Genomic DNA, 25,162 nt, shown 5'->3' with positions numbered 1-25,162 from the left:
ATTCCCATTCCAACTGGCAATTAGGAGATGAGGGGACTCTTTCTGCACCAGACAGTTTTCCCAAGGTTATTGCAGGCTGCATCTCATTGTAGCTTATGGTGGCTTTCCTATTAATGTAGTTGCTGTGCAGAAATCGCTACTGAAGATAATGAGTCCTCAGTGTGAGATTGGAGCACTCGGTGCAAATGTACTTTGGATTGCTTGCAACTAGTGTAGCGCTCCAGGGGAAAATAGTACCTTCCCCAGCGTATTGAACTTGTGGCAAAACAAACTTCACAGTGTACTTTACACAGCATAGTGCATCTATATAGCATAGTGTATTTCTGGAAAGGGAAGCCTCATACGTAAACAGACTTGCAAACTACGGGCACACGGCATTTACATTTATTGGAGAGTTTTAATCCCATGTTTCTCATAGGACACTCTAAGCTTCCAGGCAGTACACGGGGGAACAATGAGCAGATGCGGATGAAAATACTCTTCATGCTACCTCTGTCCTGTGGAAGAGTGAGACAGTGGCCCTCAGAAAGGAGAGGAGGATTGAGATGACCCTGATCCGATCTTCATCTGTATGTAGCACAGGAGGCAGGAGGGACAGTGCATTGTGGCCTCACGTTACAGCATGGGCAGAACTTCCTTGGCGAGCAGGTCCACCCCGAGCCTGAGAGTCAAGGGTGAAGTGCCAGTTTTGCTGCAATGCACTGATATGACTGACCCTCTGGAAGCTAAGTGGCTCCTGGCCAAGAAGGCTGGTCAACTGTTACGGGTGGGAGAAGTAGGAGGAGGAAGGGCACAGCTGACCAGTCAGAGGCGTGGAATGGAGCAGCCCACATGGCAGCCTTTGGCATTGTCTGTGCGCGTCTGCAGAACTTTGGCAGACCAGTGAGACCAACAGTGAAGTGCCTTATAAACTGAGAAGCACGGTGAAATCACAAGACCGCCTGCTGCTAGAGCACGGATGAACTTGTTGGGGCAGTCATGCTGGAATATAAGATAAAGCTCCTGCGATTTGCTAAGGACTTCCAGTCGACATAGCACCTTAATTCAGTGTGGCACGTTAATTTGGGCATGCCTGTTAATCCAGAATGTTGAGGCAGCCCATTCTGCATCAAGCTTTGTTCGGAGCCGATGACGCATAACAGCGGGTGCAATGGCTTGCCCAGGCCGTCACCTCCAAAACAGAGCTGGAACTCTGCTGTGTGTCAACTGGCTAACCTCCTTACCCAGCAGCGGACCCCTCTTTTCCCCATTCAGAAAATGCCATGCCATGCTTAGGATACACGACCTCAGAACTGACTGGAGAGTTCAGGGCACGCTGCACTGGGTGGCAGGGTAGGCAGAGCTGCAAACATACATGGAATGGCCTCACTCCCTTGTCTGCTCGGTCTTGTCTAGGGAGCAACGTCTTTATGTTTACTTTTCGCTTAGTGTCAGCCAGAAAGGCAGGATTTAAAGAGGGTAGGTAGCCAATTGTACATAGCCCAAAGAGAAGAGGCAGAGATATGTGAAATTTGCATAGGCTCAATTTATTTGTCTGCATATCCATTAGCAATAATTACCATAATTGGAACAGAAGGCAGTAAGGCTGTGCTTGTATGGTCTGCTGGGCTGCTCTGGCTGCTGCTGGGGCCCTGCTTCTCTTCCTTGGTTTCTTCATCTTTGAACCAAGCTTGGACTTGGACAACCTTTCAAATAGAAGACCATATTTGGAAAGTAGAGCACATGTCCCGTCCTGCCCCCCCCCCCCCTTATAAATACTTAAAAGAAATGCAACCGGGCATCCTATCTCTAATTGGGGCAGTTGGTGATAACACCATCAGAAAAGGTGGGTGGAGAGGAGCTTCTTTGGCACATCTGAGACAGCAGAGTAAAAATCATTTAAAGAACCTCATTGACCTTTACCTTGAACCACATAACATTTTGCAGTTTTATACATTAACCCAGCATTTCCTGTAGAAAGCCTAATTTTTCCTCCAGCACTAAGCTGGATGGGCACTTCACTGTTATATGAGAAACTGTTTTCTAGGGTGTATGAAAGGAACAGCTGCCAGCCCTTAAAGGAGCCCAGTCTCTGAATGATTCACCATTCTGGTTGTTTGCGCTGTGGGAGCAGGGTAGACCTTAGCTGAGTCTCTTCATCTAGAAGTGATTGATTCTGGTGGGACAAAACATGCTCCCCCCCACCCCCATGGAGGTTGGGCTGAAGCAAGGGCGGAGCAATAGCCCATGAGTAGCCTCCTCTGAGGATGGATGATAATCAGGGAGTGATTGAATGATCCAGTTGCACCTGATGCAAAGATGCCAGGCAGTTACCCGGCCCAGCAAAGGATCACTGAAAGGAGCCAATCCTGCGAAGCAGTTGCTCATGCAGCAAAGCGGTTGGCCATCTCAACCAGTACTCTACCAGGGGTATCTTGGGCTGTCCAAAGGCTAGTTCTTAAAAATGAATTTATCCTTTGTGAGGCTTAGTTTAGGAGTAACAGCCTTGACCTGAAAGCCAGTTCTCCACACCATCTCCACCCTGGTAGCCTGTCAGAGTATGTGACCAAAGTAGGACATGATCTCCATGAGTTTGGTTTCTTAAGCCCGACAGGAAGAGAAAGAGGTTGCTGTTTTGAGTCCCCCAGAATGCCAGATATCTGGCGCAATAAATAGGCAGATTTATCCATAATTTTAAAAAAGGCCGTGAAGACCCGGCTGAGCTTAAATTAGGCTTTGCAGATTCCTCCCTAGCACTCTGTTCACCAGGCTCTTAGCAATTCTGGTTGGCTCGTTTGAGGTAATTTTACAGTATTTGCTACATGTCACAGTGTCTGTGCTCCACCAAGGGGATGCTTGCAAAGTACATGTCGGGAGCACACTGAAATGTCTCCTGGCAGCTGGCTTTCAGCTCAAGCGCTTGTGTCAAAACAGGAAGGACAGGATCTGTGATGGGGATGATATTATCCTCGGGTTTTCAGTGACCACGTACATCCCAGTATTCATGGGAACATGTAGCAGATTGCTTTTGTACATTTCTTATTTTCTTTCCCATTTTTGGAGAGTAATGTCTGTGACAGTTCTCTTTTGCTGAACCAGAATGCTGTGCAAATAATCCCAACAAATAGGCAATTAATGGGTCTATCTGGAGTGTTGGCTCTCCCCCCTCCCCTCCAACTACTGAGAACATTTTGATCAAGATGCCACATTTATTTTTTAAACACACAGTTCTGTTAAGACCTTAAGGCTTTTATACATATGGGCAGGCAATTTGTGGGATGGAAGATCCTATTAGGGTATGTAGGGGAACTTAAGCGGCTCTGATCCCTTCTGGACAGCTAAGAGACATCTGTGCCCTTGAAAAGCTTCCTGAGCTCTCCTGCAGGAAATAAAGGTTTATGTACCACAAGAGGGAGAAGGTGGGAAATGTGAAAACAACCCGGTTGGAGCATTGGTCCAGTATTGTCCACCGCACTGCTGGAGAACTTCAGCCTGTGCGGCTTCCCAGCATGGTTCAGTGAAGGCCCCTCGCAAAGCCTGGCCCTTCAGAGAATGGTACCGCTACTCAGTGATGTAGGAAGAGACTTTTTCTCCATTGACTTTTCTGTGCACAGAGGAAGAATTTGTCCTTTCCTCCACGCACAGAGAAGAAAGCAAAACAACCTGGCCGTGGAGAAAGAGTCCTTGTCTGGGGTGCCTGCATGGCCCTTGGGGCAAAAAGTGATTCCCCATCCCGGTGTCACTGGCTCTCCAGGGCTTCCTACCTGGCTCTAATCAGAGATGTCCTGGGGCCTTCTGCTTGCAGAGTTTGTGCTTCGCCATCAAGCAGTCCCTTCCCCAAAATTACGAACGCTCAAGCGCCATTGCTGGCACCTCTCCTCAGATGCACCCAGCTCTGGTTAGCCCAGCTTTGAGCTGTTTCCAGAGCTGCCACCATTCTGGGAAACACCTGTGCATTCCATACTCTATTTGGATGATACTTGGTATTCTTTGTGCTTGCCACACACCTTTGGTGGCAGGGCTTTTTGACAGGAAAAATTAGAACCACACTGTGCTACATGATTGTAATTTGTGCAACATTGCACAGGCCGGCACAATTTTTTCATGCTCATACATGCTTTGTTGCTTAGAGTCACATTCTTCTGTGCTCAAGAGGTGTTGTGAATTTGAACAAAACGTGTGTGTGTGTACAGAGAGAGCGAGCAAGAAGGAAATGCACACACAGTGCAGCAAGCCTCACCCAGCTCCCTTTTTAAATACAGGCTACATCAGATCCTGGAGCAACCAAAGTCAAAGAGAAATAGTAAAACTTCTGTTGCATGAGTCATGCGCCCCAAGGAAGAGCTCTTGATGGCACATGGTTTCTACAGTGAATCCAGTGCAAATACAGCCAGCCCAGAGACCTTGAACAGAGACAACTAGGAGCCCCAACTAGGAACAGCGTATAAGAAATAATAATTTTATAAGCCGTGCCGCGTGTTACACATCATGCATCCGATGGAGTTACCGGATGAACCCAAGCAGAAGCAACTTGCATCCCTCTTCAAGGAACATTCATCTGACTTGCCATCTCTTTAGGACAGATAAGATGTACTCAAGTTTCAGTTCCTACAATCTCTCTCCTCTCCCAAAATCTAATTAGATCCATTAGATTCATCAAAAGCTCTTGGTATTTGCCAAGCTCTAGTCATTTCCCCCAGCACGTGTGGTGTGTGTACGTGGGTGGAGGGGAAAACTGTTCTCTTTTTTCAGTGAGGCAAAACTAACACCCTGTAATTACCATGAGATGCTGGCTGAGTCCCTCTGCTGGACCAGCCAAGCAAAGAGGTGAGGGGGCAAACATGAATGCAAAGTGTGGTGAAAGCGCCTGCAAATCCCCATTGTGCTAATTGTAGCTCTGATCAGAAGTCATTTGCTGTTACAAAACTGTGCGGCCTCCACAAGCACTGGCAGCATGCAGTGGTGGCTGCATGAGCTACTTTTGGAGACGAGCAGGGATGCTCTGTAAACGGAACTCTTTTCGGGATACCACATCTTACTGTTTGAGGCAGGAAGTCTTCTTTGAAACCAAGGTCTGATCCAGATGCTCCTTCTCCATTCTTGAGTGTATCTGTCTTTCAGTCCTTTAAAAAATATTAGTTATGTTTTTGGTGTCATGACTGTAGAAAAGTTTTCAAGCCATGATAGCAAAAATAACTTCAGCCAAAGAAGCCATTGAAAAAACCAGGGTTTCTTTTAGACTGAGGAGAGAAACTTCCAAATAAGACTATGGCATAAGTCCAGTGGCGCTCCCAAATAAAACCCAATCCAAGATTGGGGGGAAAAAATCACCCAGATGATTTTAAACCACCCCCACCCCCCCATATTCTGGCATCTCGTTTTTCATGCTTTTCCGGCACTCACAGGAATCCAGGGGCACCTTTGGCCACCTCCACTGGGCTTGCCAGCTGCAGCCTCCCCTCGGTCTCCGTGATGCAGGCACCAGCAGCAGCCTCGGGGCCGGCGGACAGCAGCGCATGCCGTGCAGGGCTGCCCTGCAGCCTAGTCCAGAAGCGCTCGGCCCTTGCCAGCTGCAACCCCTTCCAGCACGCAGTTCCTTTGTTGAAGGAATTTCACTGGCCGCCTGGGCCAGGTTCCAGGACCAGTGTACAAAACCCTAAAGAATCTGGGACCAGAATACCCAAAAGAGCTCCCTCTTCCTCTCTGGCCTGCTTGGTCATCAGAGGACTTTCTCCCAGAGGTTCCAGCATGACCTCTGACCTGATTTGAGCCCCCCCCCCCCCCGAGAAGAGCCTTCGGTGTGGCACCCCCAATTCCGGGAACTCCCTGCCTCTGGAAGGCTGGCAGGCTCTGGAGCTGTGTTATTTTCAGTGCTTGATGAAAATATCTTTGTTCCAAGAATCCTTCCTTGCTGACCAGCCACAATTTTACTGTCCCCCTGCTTTCAGTGTATGCTGTTCCCCTGTTTCTATGTGTTCACCTGATTTATCGTGTTACTGTTCCCCCTCCAGAATCTGTCTTGATGCAGAGCAGTAGCCCTGGCTTGTTGAGAAGCAATAATGTTCTTCCCTTGCCCTGAAGCAGCCTGCCTCCTCTGGGAGGGAAGAGGACAGCCATATATGGAAGCCATGCATGGAGTACTAGGCAAAGGTTACAAATGCAAGACCTAAATAGTACCCCTTTTTGTATCACTGAACCTGGTTTTGCTGACAGGAGCAATGAGTGGGCTACGGGAGGCATTGAAACCGGCCCCCTTCTTTTGGAAGCTTATTCAGTAGCCCCTTAGATCTCTGACATTTCTACAGATGCCCCAGCACAAACCCAAACCCTGTCTTTGTAGTCCCAGGGGCTAGGAACTTGCCTTCAAAGAAAAGAGAAAAGAAAAAAGCCTAGATTCTCCAGCACCTGAATTCTGTGCGTCCTGTAATCTTTTCATGGTCTTATGCAAGCCTGTGCTTTGCAGGATTGTGACCCACGGAGGACTGTCCATGGCTTCCTAGCACATAGCAGATTTCCCGGGTGAAGGATCATTAGAGCCACTTTGAGCATTATGCAGCAAGTGCGTTGACGCTGCATAAGCAGCAGCGAGTGTGCCCAGGCTCTGCAGTGTGCCTCTTTTGCACCGCTAAGGGTGCCCGTGTGCCTTCGTAGCGTGCAGGTTGCAGCAGGAAACACCAGTGTAGCTCAGCCAAAAACGAATAGAAAGTGGAGTGCAGTTCTGAAGAAGGTCCTAGGACAGCCTGTGTGAAGCCGTTGGAGTGTCCTGTGGCAGCAGCCCCGGCTAGGCTCCAGAAACCCCCACTGTGGCTTTCTTGGGCTGAGGGGGTGGCCTCCCCCTCCCCCGGCAGGTCCAACGGTGAAGGCTTGCACTGGATGTGGGTGAAGGCTGTTCTGGGCCGCTCCTCCCTCTCGCTCCCACGTCATCCTGTGCAGGGTGGCGTTGACTCCAGAACCATGAAAAGAGAATGAGAAGAAGGTCTGCTCTCCCGCAAGAACCTTCATGACAAACACATGCAGTCTGGACTGGGTTTGTGCCAAGGAAAGCAGCGGTGCCAGTCCTTCCATGTCAACTGTTCATCGACTGTTTTGGCTCTGAAATAGGGTTTTCTTTTACCTGCATTCGATTTCATCTGCCTTATTGCTCATGCGACTTCCTTGGCTTGGGAACATGGTCATTCACATACTCTGCTGCATGACATTCCCAGGCCAAGGTGTTCCATGTCTTGATGCCTCTGCTCTTACCTTGCCTCTTACCCAGCCAACTTATGCCTTACTCCCCCTTGTCTGCTCCTCAGTTAACCAACAATATCCACAAACTAATCAGTGAAGTGGTGCAAACACGAGTTGGCCGTTTTCCACCCTGGTCTCTTGCACATTTCTAGAATACAATGCATTGCCTTTAAATCTGTTTCTCTGCTTATTCTGATGGTCTCATAGTAGAAAGTTCATGTCTTAGCTTAAGGGCTTTGGTCAGCTGTTGAATGACCTTCATGCAGCTTCCTAAATCCATTTAAATCTCTTGAAACAGAGAATCTGCTTCTTTTGAAATGTTAAATTTCTCACCATGGAGACTTTTGGGGTCATGTGAAATCCATGTGAAGCAGAAAGATGGAGCTGGATGGGGAAAGAAACTCAGGGTTGTGGATCTGCTGTGGATTTGCCAGAGAAAAATGACAAATACATGCGGTAAATAAATGATTCAGCATTCTTGGATCTTCAGTATTCTTTTCTCAAACTAAATGTCTAGTCCTTATTTATCTTGTTTAGAATACTTACATCTTGCTTTGTTGTCCCAAAAGGTTTTCAAGATAAGCTGCCTTTCTGGCCTAAGTCTGCCCAGAGCAGCAAAGAAAAGGATAAAAAAAGAGTAATATAACTCAATTTTTTTTTAGCATCGAAAACATACAGTGCTTCCTGCTCTTGCAGTGTTCCAGCACCTCTTTCAGTCTGGGGGGCGGGGGTTCAGCCTCCAGGCCTGAAGCTCATCGCCCCAGATGAAGGGGCAGCTTCCCTGCAGGCAAGAGAAGAGGGCTGGGCAGCTGGTCCCCCCTTAGCCCTGCCAGAGGTGACTCTCCCACTTGACTGCATACAGGCGAGGGCAAAGTCTGCTCAAAAAAGAGAAAGAAACAGAAGCAAATTGGTGACTGAATAAACTGCCCCATGTATGTGTGGGAAACAGGAATAATTCTTTATTAAAACCTTTTCTAACCCATCTACCACTGGTGTCTTGGTACAGCTTACAATGAAAAACGAGTAAGAAAAAACAAAACACAGTATCCAACAACTTAAGATAATAAGATATTATTAAGTATAAGATACTTAAGTTAATAAAATCCCAATTAAAATCAACTAAACATTAAAATGATGGGAAAATAAAAAGGCTTTTGTCTGCTGCCCAAAAGAATAAAGCATTAGCGCCAGTTGAATCTCTCTGGGGGGCGTATTCCATAGTTGGGGTGCCAAAGCAGAGAAGGCCCTCCCCTAGGTAGCCACTCTCCTGATCTCCTTCAAGGAGGACTCAGAGCAGGACCTGTGCCTCACATCTCAAGGGTCAGGCAGGCACATAGGGAAGAAGGTGCTCCTTCAGGTAAGAAGGACCCAAGCCATTTAGGGCTTTGTGGGTCATCATCAGCACCTTAAATTGGGTCCAGACTTCAATTGGCAGCCAGATAGAGGACCGGCATTAAAAGAGAGTACTTGCCAGTCCCCATTAACATCCTGGCGGCTATTTTCTGAACCAACTGACGTATCTGGACCATCTTCTAAGGCAGCCCCTTCATTATTGAATAAAGATGGTCACATAGAATGGCACATTAGTATCAAGAATGCAGCAGATTAGGTGAGTTGTATTTGCTTTTCTTAATTTGCCTAAGTGATGCAGGCTACAGAATTCAACTTTCAGATTATCTTCACAAATGTTTGTTTGTTTGTTTGTGGTGGAAAAGAGACACAACCCAGCTTCATTATTTTGAAAATGGGGAGGGCAAGAAGACAAGCTATGTGATAAAGATAGAAATTTCAGTGTATTTCTTTCCTAATTTTTGTCTGCACCGAAGCCTGTTATATCAACAGAAGGAAATAGCTTGTGTTTTGAATAAAAAAGATCCTTAGGCCAGAACATGCCACTCTGCTTCCCAGATGTTTGGTGCATACAAAATACATCGAACGTGGTTACAAACACAGGCAGGTTAGTTGCACAGACTTCAAACCAGCACTGCCTTCTAGAAGGCAGCTTGTGTGGAAGTGCTCTGCATGAAGTTCTTAATTTAGCACTCATTTGCATATAATTATATAAAGCCAGTCAGCAAGGCCAATGCCAGGCATGTGAAGAAAAACATTTCTGTGTCTCCTGCACGAGTCAAGATCCTCTCCTTCAAATTTAAAAAAATAATATTTCATGCTTCCATATCTATTCTTTCACTAAGAAATTGGTGGCAGGGTCATCCCAGAACTGTCGGATTTGAACAGGGCAGTTGAAGGAAAAGACACAGCTTCCAAGATATTCCTCTTCAGCCATGAAGCTCACTGGGCCGGCCAGTCAGCATGCCTAGCCTCTCTGATGGGGAGGCATGAGCCCCGAAGGGGCTGAGCCAATGTACTGGCTTTCTTGGATGAAAGTTTAGTATTTCAGGTGAAAAATATTCCAGAGTCTGGGAATTTGCTCCACACATTTAACCCTGTCCCATCCAGGTTTAGAATTTCTGGAAGAACAAAGGGTAAGTTAACCTTTCTTTGGAAAGCCCTTTGAAATATCCAGCAATAAAACAAACATCTCCAGAGGAAGCTGCAAGAAACCTTTTGACAGATCTCTCAACATGCTATTAATCTGACAAATAGAAATGGATGACCTTCAAAATGTGTTTATCTGTATCCTTTCTTTCCTCTGACAGATAAGTTTAGCCCAGGGGAAAGTGGTGGTGAACAGGCTATCTTACAGGCTCATGACAAATATTCTTACAGACTGGAAGTTCATGACCTTGATAGTGACGACAGAAATTCATGCATTCTGCTGTGTGATCACAGGCTTGACTTAAGGCAGTGGGTGGGAAGGTCTCACTGCTGGGATTGCTGTATTAAGAAACTTGCAGGCAGATCGTTACGGAGAAGGGAGGAAGGGCAGGCAGGCAGGCCTGGTTGGGATTAGGCAGTCTTACCATTAAGCAGAGCAGAATGGTGGCCGTGGGCAGCTGATTTTGGAGAAAGACTGACGCTGGAAATGAATTTTAGGCTGCCTTTAAGGGTAGAATTCTATCAAGGCAACATGCAAGATAAAAACTTCAAACAGTGCAAAGCATGTATAATAAAAGTAAGCAATAAAAGGGAGAGGTGTTTGGATGTGGTAAGTGGTACAGAGGGGGATTCAGTAAATATAATTCTGTCCATGACACATTTTATCTGAGCAATTTGAACCCCACAATTCATTCCAATAACAACAGTGCTAACTATGCGAGATCTCCCATGGAAATCAAGAAGGGACAGGCCTGGTTGGAATCTGGATGGGAGACTTGAGCCCTGCATTGTGCAGGGTGTTGGACCCAATGGACTTATAAGCTCCTTCCAAGTCCATAATTCTATGATACACCCTGCTCAGAGACAGAAGACAAGGAAGGCTCTTCCCAGCATATCCTGTATGTAAACATCCCAGATCAGCCACTATTAGAATGGCAACAGAATACTAGACAGGATGACCCGTTTTCCCCACTCCAGTAGAGCTCTATTGAGCATGAAGCTGTGGAGATTAGAATATGTCTTTTCACTTGCTGTGGCCTGGAAAAGGCAGATGGGACCGTGTTGCTGCAGAAGATGGAGACAGATCCACAAAATTGCTAGGTTTTATATTCTAAAAACTAGGGAATCATCTACGATGTGCTTCTTTGTCCCAACATCCTAGGTGTTTGTCTACTTAAAAGTAACAGCATGGCTGCTAGGCAGGTCCTAGATGAATATAGAATATTTCTGTCTCGGGTGAAACTGGGGTTCCAAGCTCAGAACACCCTCTCTACTCCTTGCAGCCAATGTAAAAAGAGCCATGTTGACCACTTCTCCAAGGCTGCAAACACAACCTCAGAGAAGGACTTGAGTGGGTATTCCAGGGGTGGGAAGGGGAGGAGACAGGAGCTGCCACCACACAAAGTATCCCGGTGGAGCCTTGGGCTGCTTCCCTCCCACTCAAAGTTGGTGGTCTAAATGTTTAGCAGTCAGAGGAATCTGGAGGCGATCAAGTCTGGAGGGCTACCAGCATCCCAGTTGGACTGGGCTCTGTGTCTGAAGACTAAAGGCAAACTTAATGGCTACACCAATTCAGCCCTTGTTTCCTCTCCCCACCACTACCCTCAGCCTACTTCATTTAGCACCCGATGAAGAGCATCGGAAGACTGGTTGCTTTTACAGTGAAGCCATTGCCTGGGGTGGGTTTGTAGAACTCCCAGGAGTGGACAGATACAAACTGGTATTCACACTGGTTGATTTTCAGTGTCAGGCTATAGTCACTGTAAGGTCATCCAAATAGATGATCATTCTGTTCTTTAATCAACTTTTCAAAAAATGTCAAATCTCTTAAAGAACCTTTCCCTGCTTGTATTTCCTTTTTCAATCTTGAAATCAGTTGGTGATAAGCAAACCACTGTATAGTTTCCCCTTCATCTTTTAGTTGTTGCCAAGATTTAACTCCTCCTTGTTGATCAATCATATCTCCATAAGTTATAAAATCATTATTTTCCCTGAAGTATTTTCCCAGTGCTTCAACTGGGGACATCAAAAGAGGGATTGGAGGACTATTTTCTTTCCTCATGGAATACCAAATTTGTATTAGGCCATCTCTTAATGCATGGTTGTTATTTGTCATCAGGGCCTTTCTAAGTGACTCTTTAACCCATAGGAGGTCATGCATCCCTTTTCAAGATCTGCTATTTCTACCTTCACTCGCCTATCATTAGCATTTATAATCCAATCTGCAAAACAAACCAGGCCAGCTGCATAGGAGAATAGCTTTAAATTAGGCACTGCAAGGCCTGCTTTTCATCCTGAAGGATTTCATATCTAATCCTCAGCTTTTTGCCATTCCAGATAAAGACATTTAGTTGTCTTTGCCAGTCTTGGAGAGTTTTTCCTGGCATAGCAATTCGTATCATTCTGAAATAGAAAGTTCATCTTAGTACATTCATTTTTATAATGGAAATTCTTCACCAAAATGATTCGTGTTGTTTAGTCCATTTCTGTAAATGTTTTTGGATCTTCATCTACATTATTTGATAATTATCTTGAAATAGTGTGTTATTATGTCCCATGATATTTATCCCTGCGTATTTAACTGGGTTTGAGATTATTTCACATCCTGAAATCTTTTTTTATGCTTTCCTCTTCCTACTTTGTCACAAATTTTAGCATTTTTAGATTTTTTGTTTTTTCTTATTGAACTTATAGCCTGAATAGAGCCCAAATTTTTCAATTTGCTCTATAATATTTCTGAATAGACTGATGTGGATTTAGAATAGTCAAGACTATATCATCAGCATAACATTTCATTTTGTATTCCTCTCCACCTGTTTTAAAGCTTTTGATTTTTGGGTCTTGTCTTGTCTTATCTCTTTTGCTAAAATTTCCAGTACAAGAATAAATAAAGGAGGCAATAAAGGGCATCCTTGGCATATTCACTTCTCCATTTGAAAACTGTCAGTTAATATGCCATTAATTAAAACCTTAGCATGTTGTTTAGTATAAATTGCTTGAATCCAATTCAGAAAGCTTGAACTACAGTCTATACACTGGAGAGTTTTCATTGAAAAGAGTCAAGACAGATTATCAAAAGCTTTCTCTGCATCTAAAAAAATAAATGCAGCTTTTTCTTCTTAACCCATTCAATTGCATCAATCACAAAATGTGTATTATCTTTCATATATCTTTTTGGGAAAAATCCAGTCTGATCTGTATGAATCTTTTCTATACATTTTCTTAGTCTCTCTGCCATTGTTGAAGTAAAAAGTTTGTAGTCCACATTTAATAATGAGATAGGTCAGTAAGAATGGTAACATAGGATCATTAGCTTCTTTATGTATCAATGATATATGAACTTCCTACCATGCTGGTGGTAATATTCTCTCCTTTAATTTCATTGTTGAAATTCATTACTTGTTGAAGTGGTAATATTAATTTTTCCACTAAGCACTTGCAATACATAGCAGTAAATCTGTTGGGGTCAGGTACGTTATCTTTTTAAAATTTTCTAATAGCTTGCGATAGTTCTTGAATGGTAATAGTATCAGTCAGTATTTTCCTCTGCTCAGGGGTGAATTTCTCAAGACATGTTTCTTTATATACTGGTCCTTTCCATCTTCTGCGGTCATTTTTTAAAATATAAATTTGAAAAAACCTAGTAAATTGGTCATGAATTTTCTTTTCAACATATGTTATTCCATTGTCTTTTTTCACCCATTATAGATCTTTCCATTTCTTTCTTAAAACAGTATCTTCTAGGTTTATTTGCATGTAGTGTTTTTGTTTTAAAAATCTCAACTTCTTTTGTATCTCCTCTGTCTTTGTTATTGTTATATCTATTTGATTTCTTAATTGTCTGAGTCCAGTTAAAATTGATTTATTGGTTTTTTATGACGATCCTCTAGTATTTGAATTTGTTCCAGAATTCTTTTTCTTTGTTCTGATTTCTCTTTCACTTAGACATTATTGCTAAAAAATATCCTTTCATATACAGATACCCACACTTGAAATAACAAATCAGGTTTGGACAGGGGGAAGGTTGAAAATCAGAACTACATTATCGAAAACAGCAAAGCATGTGGCACCTGGAAGACAAACACCATTACTGTGGCAAAAGATTTTGTGGACTGACATCCACTTCATCAGCTACGCAGCTTTCTCTCTCGCATGGACAGTGTCACAAGTAATTTGTTGCTGTTTGACTTCCCTTCCCTTCCCTTCATTCCACATACGGTTGCCAAGTTAGATTAACACTTCATAGGTGGACTTTCATCTACGAAAGCTTACACCCTCATACTGACCACCTCCGTTCTTCTCACCACTACAGACAATATTAGTTACTTCTCCAAATATTAAGGGGGGGGGCTAAAATATTAAGAGGGACAGTTGGGTAAAACAGAGGATGAGTTCTTAAAAAACAGGCCATCTCAGTTTCTGCCTCTTGCAAGTGCTCCTTTGTGTTTCTCAAAAATAGTATCCCAACTCACAGCTGAAACTTCTAGTCACCCTTTTTGTGTTTCTCATTTTCTGTGCTGGCTAAAGAGGTGTGACTGATGAAAGCCTTTTTCTTCCTCCTGTCATGACGTGGCTTCCCCGTGTGTGTCTTGGCATTTATTGCATGGCAAACAGAGCTGTTTATGTACCCTGCTGAGGATCTTAAGGAAATGGCATTAAAAGGCCTTCTTTTTCCCACACAAATGAGCTTATCAGATGAAACGACAAAACAGAAGCTTTTCTAGAACCCCGCTTGATTCCATGGCAGGTAAGGATTAGCATTTCAGACTTCAGTAAACTGTCTTTTGTCAATCAAGCTTCTTCCAGCTAGGTCAACCTCACCAGCAGTGAGGTGGCCACCTCAAGCAGCTGAATTTGAGTGTCATGAAAGGGCAGAGATGTGGTTTTACTCCCAGGCAGAGCCGCTTATGAGATTTCCTGGCCCAAGTAACTTGGCTAGCCTTGGACTTTGGCTGGGGAGGGTGGGCTGTATTTGCTGTACATAAATCGTTAGAGTTTTAACTTTAAGCTGAACAAATGTTTTGTTTTATTGTGTAAAGGTAATTGATAATTGACAGGACAGCTTTATTGATTGATGCTTTTTTAGGTTTTCCGTGGCCTGTGAGTTCATGCAGCTGCAGTGCTTACTGGCTCTAGAATTTTTTAAAACATCCCTTTATGATAGCAGTGCAAAATGTGTGCCTGCCCCATATTGTGAGGGAACTTCATCCTTGGCCATCGGCTGCTGTTGGTGAGAGTTGAGAGTCAAACGCCATGTGGAAGGGAACAGACACGCAGTGGAGGGTGGAAAAAATCTATCCAGGAAGGATAGGGAGAAGGATTCATGAGAACCCACTCTGAATTCCGCTTTTATTTGTGAATCTAAACAGAACACTTTCACGTCCCCATTAGACCAGAGTCATTCATAAATAAATCCAGAATATCATGAAATCAGCCCACACTGTACATCATGATGACCAATTTAGTAAGGAGCCAGATAGCAGGAACAAGATGCCATTTAGAGGACACTATTTAATTATACTGAATCTTGCATTAAAAGGACAAAGTAAATACTGCATTTTTATTACTATTTACCCCTTAACATTTTAACTCAGTTACGTGTGAATTTAACTAAGTAAAACCAACAATGCCACAAGGATTTTAAAAAGCTTCAGAAATAAGCTGGAAAGCCATGAGCCTATGTATAAGCAGTATAACAAAATACAACTGAAAATGCAACCTGCATTTCTATCATGGTCTAATACTGACGTTTATCATTCATCTACTGTTTAGCAACACAATGGTGTGGGACAGAATTTCAGGAAGAACAGCTGGGCTTTGCTGAGGGTTATTGCCACTTCTTGTACAAAGCATAGTTCTTCCTTCCTCCAGCCATGTACAAGTGATATGCTAGAGTTGCAAAGGAATGCGAGGTAGCAAGTTTCCATTTGGTATTTTAATTTTACCATCTCATGCCTCCTTTCAATGAACATACACTACAGAAATATATCAAGATGTATTTTTTTAAAAAACACACAAAACACATTCTTCCTGCATAACATATAAAAATCTAACACTGAATAAAGGAAAAGTTTACATTGGACAGACTGAAAGCCGGTTATTATACAGTCATTCAATGCACCTTGCCACACTAATAATAGCCATACTGTGAGCCCTGAAAATGGGAACCGTATTGTGGTCCGTGTCCATGCTGGAAGTAGGAAGGCTGTCCGTGTCTGTGGTGTTGGGAGGTGTTCCCCCAGCCTCTTTCTTGCCAATGACTGGATCTAGAGCCTCCCTGATGGTCATATCTGTTTCCTCTGCCTGTAAATTGTCTGCTGTCTCTGAATCTGCAGTGGAGAAAATTGCATGGATATAACAGGTTTTCAAAGACCATCATCTCAGCAGGATGGCTTAAAAGGAGACATTTTTAAAAATCCTACAAAGAAAATGGTTCATCTAAATCAAGGTTAAAAATTGGTACAAAACTAAGTTTCCCTTCAAAAATTAACTTGATGTGATATAAATCAGTAAAAGCCTGTTAGCCCTGACAATTTCAAACTTAAATCAGTGCTCTCTACCACACACAGAGCTGAAAGAGGCTTTTCTATATAAATGAAGAAAACTGACTCAATCATGTCTCAGAAATGAGTATTTACATGCAACTGGTTTTTACTATTGCTGAGGACAGCCTTGTCAACCCTGGTGCCCTCCAGATGCGTTGGACTGCAACTCCCATCACTCCCAGCCAGGACGGCCATCTGGAGGGAGCCAGGCTTAAGAAGCTTTGTTTAGGAAACCTCTGTAATCGGATTAATGGGAAGTGCAGTTTAGAATGGGCGTTTTCCTCTTGTTCATTAACATAAATTATTGCTGGAAACCAACCTACCCTGCCTCTTAGTAATCCTTGCATCGGGCCCACTGGGAGCCACAGTCCAGGATACCAGGAGTGAGGAAGGCTGTACCAAACCAGGTGCCCGGTGGGCGGCTCCATTCTGCCCCGGCCTTGCCATCCCAGGCAAACAGCAAAAGGGGCGAGTGGCTCTTTACAACTGCTATGCTACACTTGGCCAATGAGAGCTCCCCTTATGGTAACGTTTTTATTCTGCCTTTACTCCACTGAGCCCAAGGTAGCATACATGACATTCTCCCTCCATCTCATCCTTTCAACAGCCTTATGAGGCAGGTTAGGCTCACAGTCCATGACTGGGCCAAAGTATGAGAGAATTAGAACCCAGGACTCCTCTGCCTTAGTCTAGCATCCTGTCCACTATCCCACACTGTGTAGGCCTGAACAATATTCCTGAAAGGGAGGGAAGCCAAGAAATAACAGGCCAAGGACACCAGGTGAGCTTGACTAAGGTGAGAAAGCTCCTGGCTGACACTCTGAACGACTGCTGAGGAAAAGGAAGTGAGGGGAGCCTCAGGATTTCATCTCAATCATCCTAGAGTGCAGTTCACAGAATAATGGACTCAGGTTACAGGAAGCCAGATTCCATCTGGACATCAGGGGAAAAAAACCATAGAGCACTATGACAATACATTCAATTACCTAGGAAAGTAATACCAACCTTTCCCTAAAGGGTTAAAGTGACACCATCACATTTCCTCCTGCAAGAAAAGGGTTAAACCAACCAATGCCGGGCATGTGCAGAAATGTTATAGGTTAGATGCAGACTCTGTGTGCCCCAAAGCCTGCAATCTACTTCAAACTTGAAATAAATCCAAGTTTGCTCCAAAGATGAGCATTATATGAGTCTCACCCAACTGTCGGGAAATTCAGTAGCATTTGAGTCCATATACAGTACCTTCATTCATGTAAAAAAATCTGATTTTGGAATTGAACATTCAAGTTTAACTTATCTATATACCTTCTCACTCACACGACCTACATACTTGGAAATCCAGTACAAGTGATACCAAATGCAATCTACTGCATATTGTCCTTTCCATTCCCCAAGTGCCAGCAGCCAAGATTAAGTTCAAACTAAGAAAGGGCAGTTTGTATAGCCTGCAAGGAAGGACAACTCAGAATATTTTTGGTAGATATAAAATCCCAAGAGCTTAGTAGTGGAGGATGATGTATAATCAACAATCTTAAAGAATCACAAGAAATGCAGATCAAGCTACACAGAGTATGTCAAATGTTATCTAAGAATGCAAATGATATTCTTTTTAGACAATTAGGAAAAATGTTTACCTTGCTGCTTGGCACAGTCTTCCTTGTTTGTTTGTTAATAATTATACCACAGAAGGCAGTCTATTTGGCTTATTAGGAAAAGCCTGGATCTCTTCTCCATTGCAGGAAAAATTATTTCATGACCAAGCAGTAGCTCCTATGAGCAATTCTTCCTGGAGTTACAGTTCATTCCTTTTGGCATAAAGAGCACTTTGCCTCAGACCTACACAGAATGCAAAACTATTGGCAGTGTCACTGAAGCAAAGCCCTATTTTTTCCCCCGGAGAAAAAATTACTCTGGGAACACTCTCAGAGCATCAGCAGCCAGTTGGCTCCATAAGGCATTTTATCTGGCCTCAGTTGCCAACCAAGAAATCATGGGTGCTGTGCAGAACAGTGCTTTCAGCTACTTATCCAACCAAGAGGCCTGTTTGCAGAGAAGATCTGAATGATCTCAGCCTGTCACCTAAGATCTCTTTCACAGACTGGCTCTACCCAGAGCAATACATGGAGTCAACGAACATCCATTTACTAACAAAATCTTTTTAAATTTTTTGTCAGTGAAACCAAGGCTTCTCAAATAAAAATCATACCTCTCTCTGTGTCGCTGGTTGCCAGCTGACCTGTTTCTCCATCCTTCTATTACGGGAGGAGGATCTGCTGGGCGCTGAATGTATTTCGTATATTCCTCATCTTTGGAAGTAAATCGATGTGCAAACATCTGTTCATACTTCTGAAGGATTTCAGATATGGTGGGTTCACTTAAAAGGTAGAAAAATATTTTAAGTTAAATATGTATGGAAGATAATAGGTTAAATTTGCTGATGAGCTGGATTTGCAAGATGGCTTGAATATGGCAGAATGAGACAGGCATTGGTTCCATACTGCAAGTGCAGCCTTTCTAGGATCGAAGCAGTAATCTTGTAACACCCTATCATGTTGTTTTCAGCAACATGAACAAGAATAAGTGACTTTTGAGCAAGCACTTTATATGGCCACCATTAGTTTATTCCTAGAAACTAGTCTGATTTATTGGGGTGCAAAACTCCTTTCGGACCAAGGTCTGAATCATATTTTGGAGACGCTTTTGGGGGCAAAGTTCCAGTGGTGCCCTGCACCAAAGACAAAATGCCAACGTGCTTTAACTTGCTGCTCTTGCTGTCAGTAACTAAGTCTCTTCATAATGGGGAAGCACCAAAAATAGGCAGTTGTTCAGGTGTGGGGGACAGAGCAGCAGCATGGGCATCTGTGAGCCTGAGATTTCGCACCCTGGTTTATACTGAGGCTTCTTCACCTGTGACCCAGCAAACTGCGTGCAACTCATGTCAGCCATGACCTGTAGCTCTGGCAGCCTCCCTACAGTTGGAGACACCAAGATATCACCTCTCATGGCATCTGCTGTTATTCCTCCCCGCTCCTCCCCCATTTTCATCCCCAATCAATCAGGTTTGCAAGGTTTACAATACAAGCACCTGTGAAACCTGTTTCTCAGAAGGGAAGCTATGCAGATACACAATTACTTTCAGCATCTGGGGTAAGAAGGTATTCTCTGTATCTAGGGGTATCCAAGGGAGGCAAAAAACCCAGAAGGCTTGCAGAGCTCCTGGCAAGCTAGTATGCTAGATATCCTGTGATCAGTGTGATGGTTCACAAGTTGTGGAGGCTTGTTCTTGCATTGGATGTTTCAGACTGTAGCTCCCATTATCTCTTGCCATGAACTATGCTGGCTAAAGCTGATGTAAGCAATCCAGTAAGATCTGGAAGGTCACATGCTCCTCACGCCTGTTCTGAGGACGTTCCTGAGCAGGTTACAAAGACTGAGTGATGTTTGGAGCAACCCTAAATGAACCGATCCTTAGTCACATACATTTTCAGGGTAGCTGTCAGAATATCAAGATTCAGCATCTGTGAGAAAGGTACTCAAAGAGACTGTGTCAGACAAATTAAATGCCTACATTGAATTAAGATCTCCTCTGACAAGTGAGCTTCCTATAAAAGGTTAATAATGCTCAGTTAATGTGAACTTTGGAGGAAATGAAGTATTTATAAAGCCAGAACTCCACTGGTTGCAACAGTATTTGGGGCAATGATTCTCAAAAACCTTGGGGCCATTTGGGAAGCACAAACCTGTGCAAGACTACTGCTTGTTTCAATGAGCACTCTGATTAGGCCAAGAGTCAGAGCACTTTGGCCTAATACTATATTTATTATATTAAGGGAACACTCCCTTGTCATATAAATTCTAGGTGTGCACAAAACGATCCTTTTGCAAGATGCTATAGGTGTAAGAACAAATATACTTATGTAGCACTTCAGAGTGCTCCACGTACCTTATTTATGCTCCATACCTTTCATATAGGATTAGTCCTAGGGCAGCTTACAATTAAAGTGAAATTGAAACTCACAATAATATCACAGTATAAAAACACTCAAGGCAGTAGCCATTTTTAGTAACCACTGAAACAACCTTGTAAGGTAGACCAACACTATTATCCCCATACTCACAGGTCAGCCACTATGCTAGAACGGTTCTGTTGTTTTGCAAGAACTCATCCTTCAGGGACTTGGACAGAAGCACTGGGCCAATACATAATTCTTCTATTTTCTATTTAACACTTATACTCCTGTGCTTAAAGAATAAAATGGGCAAAGAACCTGGACAGTTTCTCACTGTGCTAATACGTAAAGAGCACTGATCTAGGCTCTTATCTGATTGTGACTGATTTCGAAGCAACCTGGCCTTGCTTTGTGCATGCCTCCTCATGCTCAACCTTCCATTTGTGTGTTCTCTTCTCAACTATGGATGTGTCTGTAATTAAAACAGTCATACACTGACAAGCATATGATCACAATAACAATTATTTAATAAATACATTAAGTGAGTTGGCTTTTGCCTGTTTGCATTGGTTTATGGCTCCATAATGCAATCTAACAACTCCGCATAGACAAGCAAAATGTGTAAGAGGAAAGTTGCTACCAGACCTGTTTGACCAGCCTTCTAGTATGGGAGGTGGATCTGCAGGGCGTTGGACATACTTCTGATATTCCTTGTCTTCTGAAGTATATCGATGAGCAAACATGTCCCAATAACTCTGAAGAATTTCACTTGTGGAAGCCATTTTGTAATCTGCAGATATAAAAAGCTGTTTTGACAAGTTTGAACTTAAGTACCTATATTACCCATGGACTGAAGCCACTGATAATCTAGATATTAAAAACTGAGTAAACAGTATAACATAACAAAAGTTTTATCTTCTACCCCACCATGAGTGGTAAGTCAGCTATTCAGCCTCCTTCCTCACTAGTCTGAGATAAGAGCCCCAGCCCCGACAAGTGGACAAAGCCAACCCTGTTCCCTCAGCAGTGGTAGCTGGTCAATTTCGCAGCTGATGGGGTTCTGGTGAGGATCTGTGTGCACTTTAACTTCACTGAGCAGGGAGCTGGACCTGATGGCTATACTGGCCCCTTCTACTGCTCTTATGATTTTGTGCTATGTGTTCCATTTTTCAAGACACACTTGGTTACATCACTGCATTTTTTTCTTGTGCCTGCAAATGCCTTGGGAGATAAAACCCTCCACCTAAAGAATAATCCCCACTCAACTTCAGGGATCATACCTTCCAAATCATTACTATCTTACAGAACCATGTGGGTAGGAAAGTGCCTCTGGATGCATTTCCTTAATTAAAGAATAAGCAAGCCAAGTACCAACTCTGCATCCCACTTGAGGGATTCTATCTGCCACATAATGATTTAAAAGAATAAGCTGGAATTTAACTTGTAAAGAAGTACTGCTGCCCCAAATGAATGTAATAATCCACTATTTTACCATTCTTTAACTATCCCAGCTTCAAACTGAAAGGGTGGTTAGGTGGCAAATAGCTACAGCTAGTACAAAATCAAACATGTCATATTAAATTTTGAAGAGTAAAAAAGGTACATAGCATCATTTATTAAACATTTTAAACCACTCTTCATCCTAATGGAAACTGAGGTGGCAGACTTTGCCACAAATACAACAGAATGAAACAACATTGTAACAAAAATAAATCGGGAATAAAAACAGCAAAAGGGACTGGGAATTACGCAACTTTAAAACACACAGGCAAGTAATTTTTAATCTGGCAACAAAAGGATAATGCTATCAGTGCCTGTCCAGCTTCTTTCCAACAATGGAAAAGCCTTTTACTTTATTCCTATACAACAAACTTATTCCACTGGAAATCTTAAAATGCAGGCAGGTTAGTATAGAGAGGTATTTGGATCCCAAACTGTCCTGTGCTGGAAAGATAAGCATGAACACATGAAGTGAATCAGAAGTGGCCAGGTAGCCAATGTTAACCCATCTTTAAGGGTTGTTCTAATATACTCCCATACAGCTGTACCTGTTAGCATTCCAAAAGCCATATTCTACACTAGCTTCCAAGTTGTTATCAAGGACAGCCCCATATACAACATGAAACAGCAATCCTACTGGGATATTACCAAAGCACTGAACACTGTGGCCAGAGAATCTTTTTGCAAAGCATGTTTGAAGCCAATGAACCAGCTGTTGAAAGGTACTCAGTACCATGGTCATCCCTGGGTTTCATGTGAAAATGCTGGGTCAAGGAGTGCCTTCAGCCTACACACCTATTCATGCAACCTTATCTGGAGCAGATTGTATGCCTCATTCTTGAACATGACAATCACCTACCCACAATGCACCTGTCCTGTCATGATTTGGCTTCAGTTTATTGGCACTCTTGCAGCACATTAAAGATTTCAGGCACAGAAACAACTGCACCTAACTCAAATGGTGTGCACAAACGGAGTCCCGCTGCAACCCTAGTGATGACACTTCAAACCTTTTCTTGTCCTCACCTATCAGCTTCATAGAGATAGATGCTAAAGAGAATGGGAGACAAAATGGAACTTTGCAGAACCCAATAATATAAGAGCCAAAAACTTGAGCGAAAAAAAATTCAAATACATAAGCCAGGGGTGTCCAACCTTTTGGCTTCTCTGGGCCACAATGAAAGAAGAAAATTGTCTTGGGCCGCACATTAAATACACAAACACTAACAAAAGCTGATGAACATATATATTTATATATCCCTTGTTTGCAATGGTAGGTTGAAATATTATTGATAATAGCTGCATTTCACTTGCCAAGTCACCACGAGCACATGTAATGTCTGATGGTGTCAATTCGTCTGTCTGTGCTTGGAAAATAACGCACTGGAAGCCACACGTGTGTACAAATAGCATGCGCATGTTTATTTTACATGGCATTGCAACACAACGTCATCTACAAAGTTCACATTTGAGATCTACACAATCAATTTACCAAGAAATTGCAAAATAATTTCATAATGTTTTAAGTAAGTTTACGATTTTGTGTTGGGCCGCATTCATAGCCATCCTGGGCTGCATGCAGCGCATGGGCAGCAGGTTGGACACCCCTGTCATAAGCCATTAATATAATAAAATAAAAATGAATATTTGCTTTAAGTATTCACGTTAGTACTACACTGAGGTATGCCAGATTAGAAGTGAGAATTAAAAGCATGAATTAAGTATGTCTGCTCAGAAGTAATTCCCATTAATCTTGCAGTCTTATGCGAGTGTGCACTGGGAATCCCACTATCTGAAAGTCATCTCCAGTACCAGTGTTTTTAGCCAACCTGAGAATGGTTTGTCAGGGCACAAAATCAGAAACTAGCATGAATGTCAAGGCTGCCAGAGAACTTTAACTTCTGAGCAGGAACAAAATGCTCCTCTTTCACCGGAACTGTAACAGCCAAACCCCAACTCACATCACTGAGATGGTCTGGTTCTAGTTTATCACAAGGAATAATGACTGCATTGCTGGACCAGTTCCTGACCCTCTTGGACCATAATTTTATGCACACTTACCTTGGATTAAGTAATAATGAACACATTCAACTCCGAGTAAACATGTTTAAGATTGCACCATGGATCCAGCATCCAATGAACATCAGACAATCAGATGTAACTGGACGGGGGGGGGGGGTTCAAAGAGCAGTGTGAGACTCATGAAGGTTGCTGCAGCTCTCAACTCACTGATACTCCTGGATAATGCATTTACCATTAGGGTCTTTTCCAGGAGTGGTGAAAAAGATTTGGACCTACTGCTTTATGTTCTATTGCTTTGCAGAAATTTCAAACTTTTGCAAATAGTGGCCCATAAATTTATTCCATCTTCCCCTACCTATGTTTTTGAAATGAAGACAGCTTTGTTAAACCAGGGGTGGATTTACGTGTAAAAATCCCACTTATTCAGTCCTGGCATATCCTGGGCTCAGAATTCTTTTTAAAGTGTATGGCTTTTGCACAAAGCTCTGGGAGAAGGGTCTCAGCCCTGAAGTTTGCCCACCTTTGCAGATCTTATTCCAGAATCTGTCATAAAAGTCGTGGATCTAATGTGTGTGGGAGGGTGGGGAGAGTGAAAAGGTTTAGAAGAAAATCCCTATTAGAACAGGAGGACCCCCTAATCTCTTCTTATAACATATGCATGTAAATGAGCCACAGGTCCTCCTACCAAGCTCAGAGGCACTCTTCTCATTTTCAACCACCTTACCATGAGCCTGTGGATGGCAGAGAAAAACAAGCAGTCCCACCTTGAAAATCCAGCTCAAATTAAACCGGAGACTGCGGCTTCGAAGCCCTACAGGCACCGGGAGGGAGGGAGCCGTGGGGCCACGTGACCTGCCACCCCAGCCCTCGATGAAGTGAGGAAAATAAGAGCCCCTCACCCTCAACAGAAGATGCGCGCCCTCCAATTCTACCGCGTCCGGTAACTTCCTACTTCCGGTTGAGCCCCCGCCCAGCCACATAATCCGGTCTCGCTCGGTGGGCGGGGCTTCAAGCCATTCATGAAGGTTGGTCTCGTCCATTTTACCTCCGAAAAGGTCGCGCATGCGCAGGGCGTCTTTTCGCCCCTCCCCCGTCGATGGAGCCAAAGGCGGCCTCCGTTAAACAGTAATAGACACACGTGATATTGAGCGAGACTCCGCGCTGCTTAGTGACGGGATGGCGCGGCGACCTCCCTGTCCGAACCAGCGGGGTCGACCCCGGCAATCATTCAGTCAGGATCTAAGTAATTCCGCCGCCTCAGGCGCGACGAGAAGGGCCTTGCTCCCTTTGCGGAGCCCCTAGCGGAGGGGCTGGCGGCCTCCAAATAATCACCGAGGCGGGGGCCTGCAAGTAAAATACAGCACTCTTGCTGACGAGGCAAGGAAAGCCCTTGGCCCCGTGAAAGGGCTCGGCCCGTCAAGCCGTAATGAAATACCG

At 43.7% G+C, this 25,162-nt stretch overlaps 2 protein-coding genes across 9 annotated transcripts in view; one reads left to right on the top strand and one right to left on the bottom strand.

Annotated features, from left to right (window-relative positions):
- CUNH15orf40 (chromosome unknown C15orf40 homolog) overlaps positions 1–25,162 on the top strand; it is a 40,180-nt gene that overhangs the window by 9,509 nt on the left and 5,509 nt on the right. Inside the window, exon 5 of one of the 4 annotated variants that reach the window (XR_006415556.1) lies at positions 5,991–7,692. The exons of 1 other annotated variant lie outside the window; for it this stretch is intronic. The gene's annotated coding sequence lies outside the window, so the exon portion shown is untranslated. 2 more of the 4 variants (XR_006415553.1, XR_006415554.1) reach the window with 2 other exon arrangements.
- Positions 14,988–24,696, bottom strand: RAMAC (RNA guanine-7 methyltransferase activating subunit). 5 transcript variants are annotated; one of them, XM_044438849.1, is made up of 4 exons: positions 24,625–24,696; positions 20,849–20,993; positions 18,460–18,627; positions 14,988–16,037 (listed from the first exon to the last, which is right to left on the bottom strand). In XM_044438849.1, the coding sequence occupies exons 2-4, from the start codon at positions 20,983–20,985 to the stop codon at positions 15,839–15,841; spliced, it is 504 nt and encodes a 167-aa protein (XP_044294784.1). In that variant the 5' UTR covers positions 20,986–20,993; positions 24,625–24,696; the 3' UTR covers positions 14,988–15,838. The 5 variants fall into 5 exon arrangements, with proteins under 5 accessions (XP_044294784.1, XP_044294785.1, XP_044294781.1 ...); XM_044438850.1 differs by having other exon boundaries at positions 24,490–24,629; XM_044438846.1 differs by lacking the exon at positions 24,625–24,696 and adding an exon at positions 24,450–24,617.

This window comes from Varanus komodoensis, unplaced genomic scaffold (genome assembly GCF_004798865.1).
Source record: "Varanus komodoensis strain SLA01 unplaced genomic scaffold, ASM479886v1 scaffold33, whole genome shotgun sequence".
Lineage (NCBI taxonomy): Eukaryota > Metazoa > Chordata > Lepidosauria > Squamata > Varanidae > Varanus > Varanus komodoensis.
Note: the sequence above shows the minus strand (reverse complement) of the source record. Positions and strands in the feature narration are given on the sequence as shown.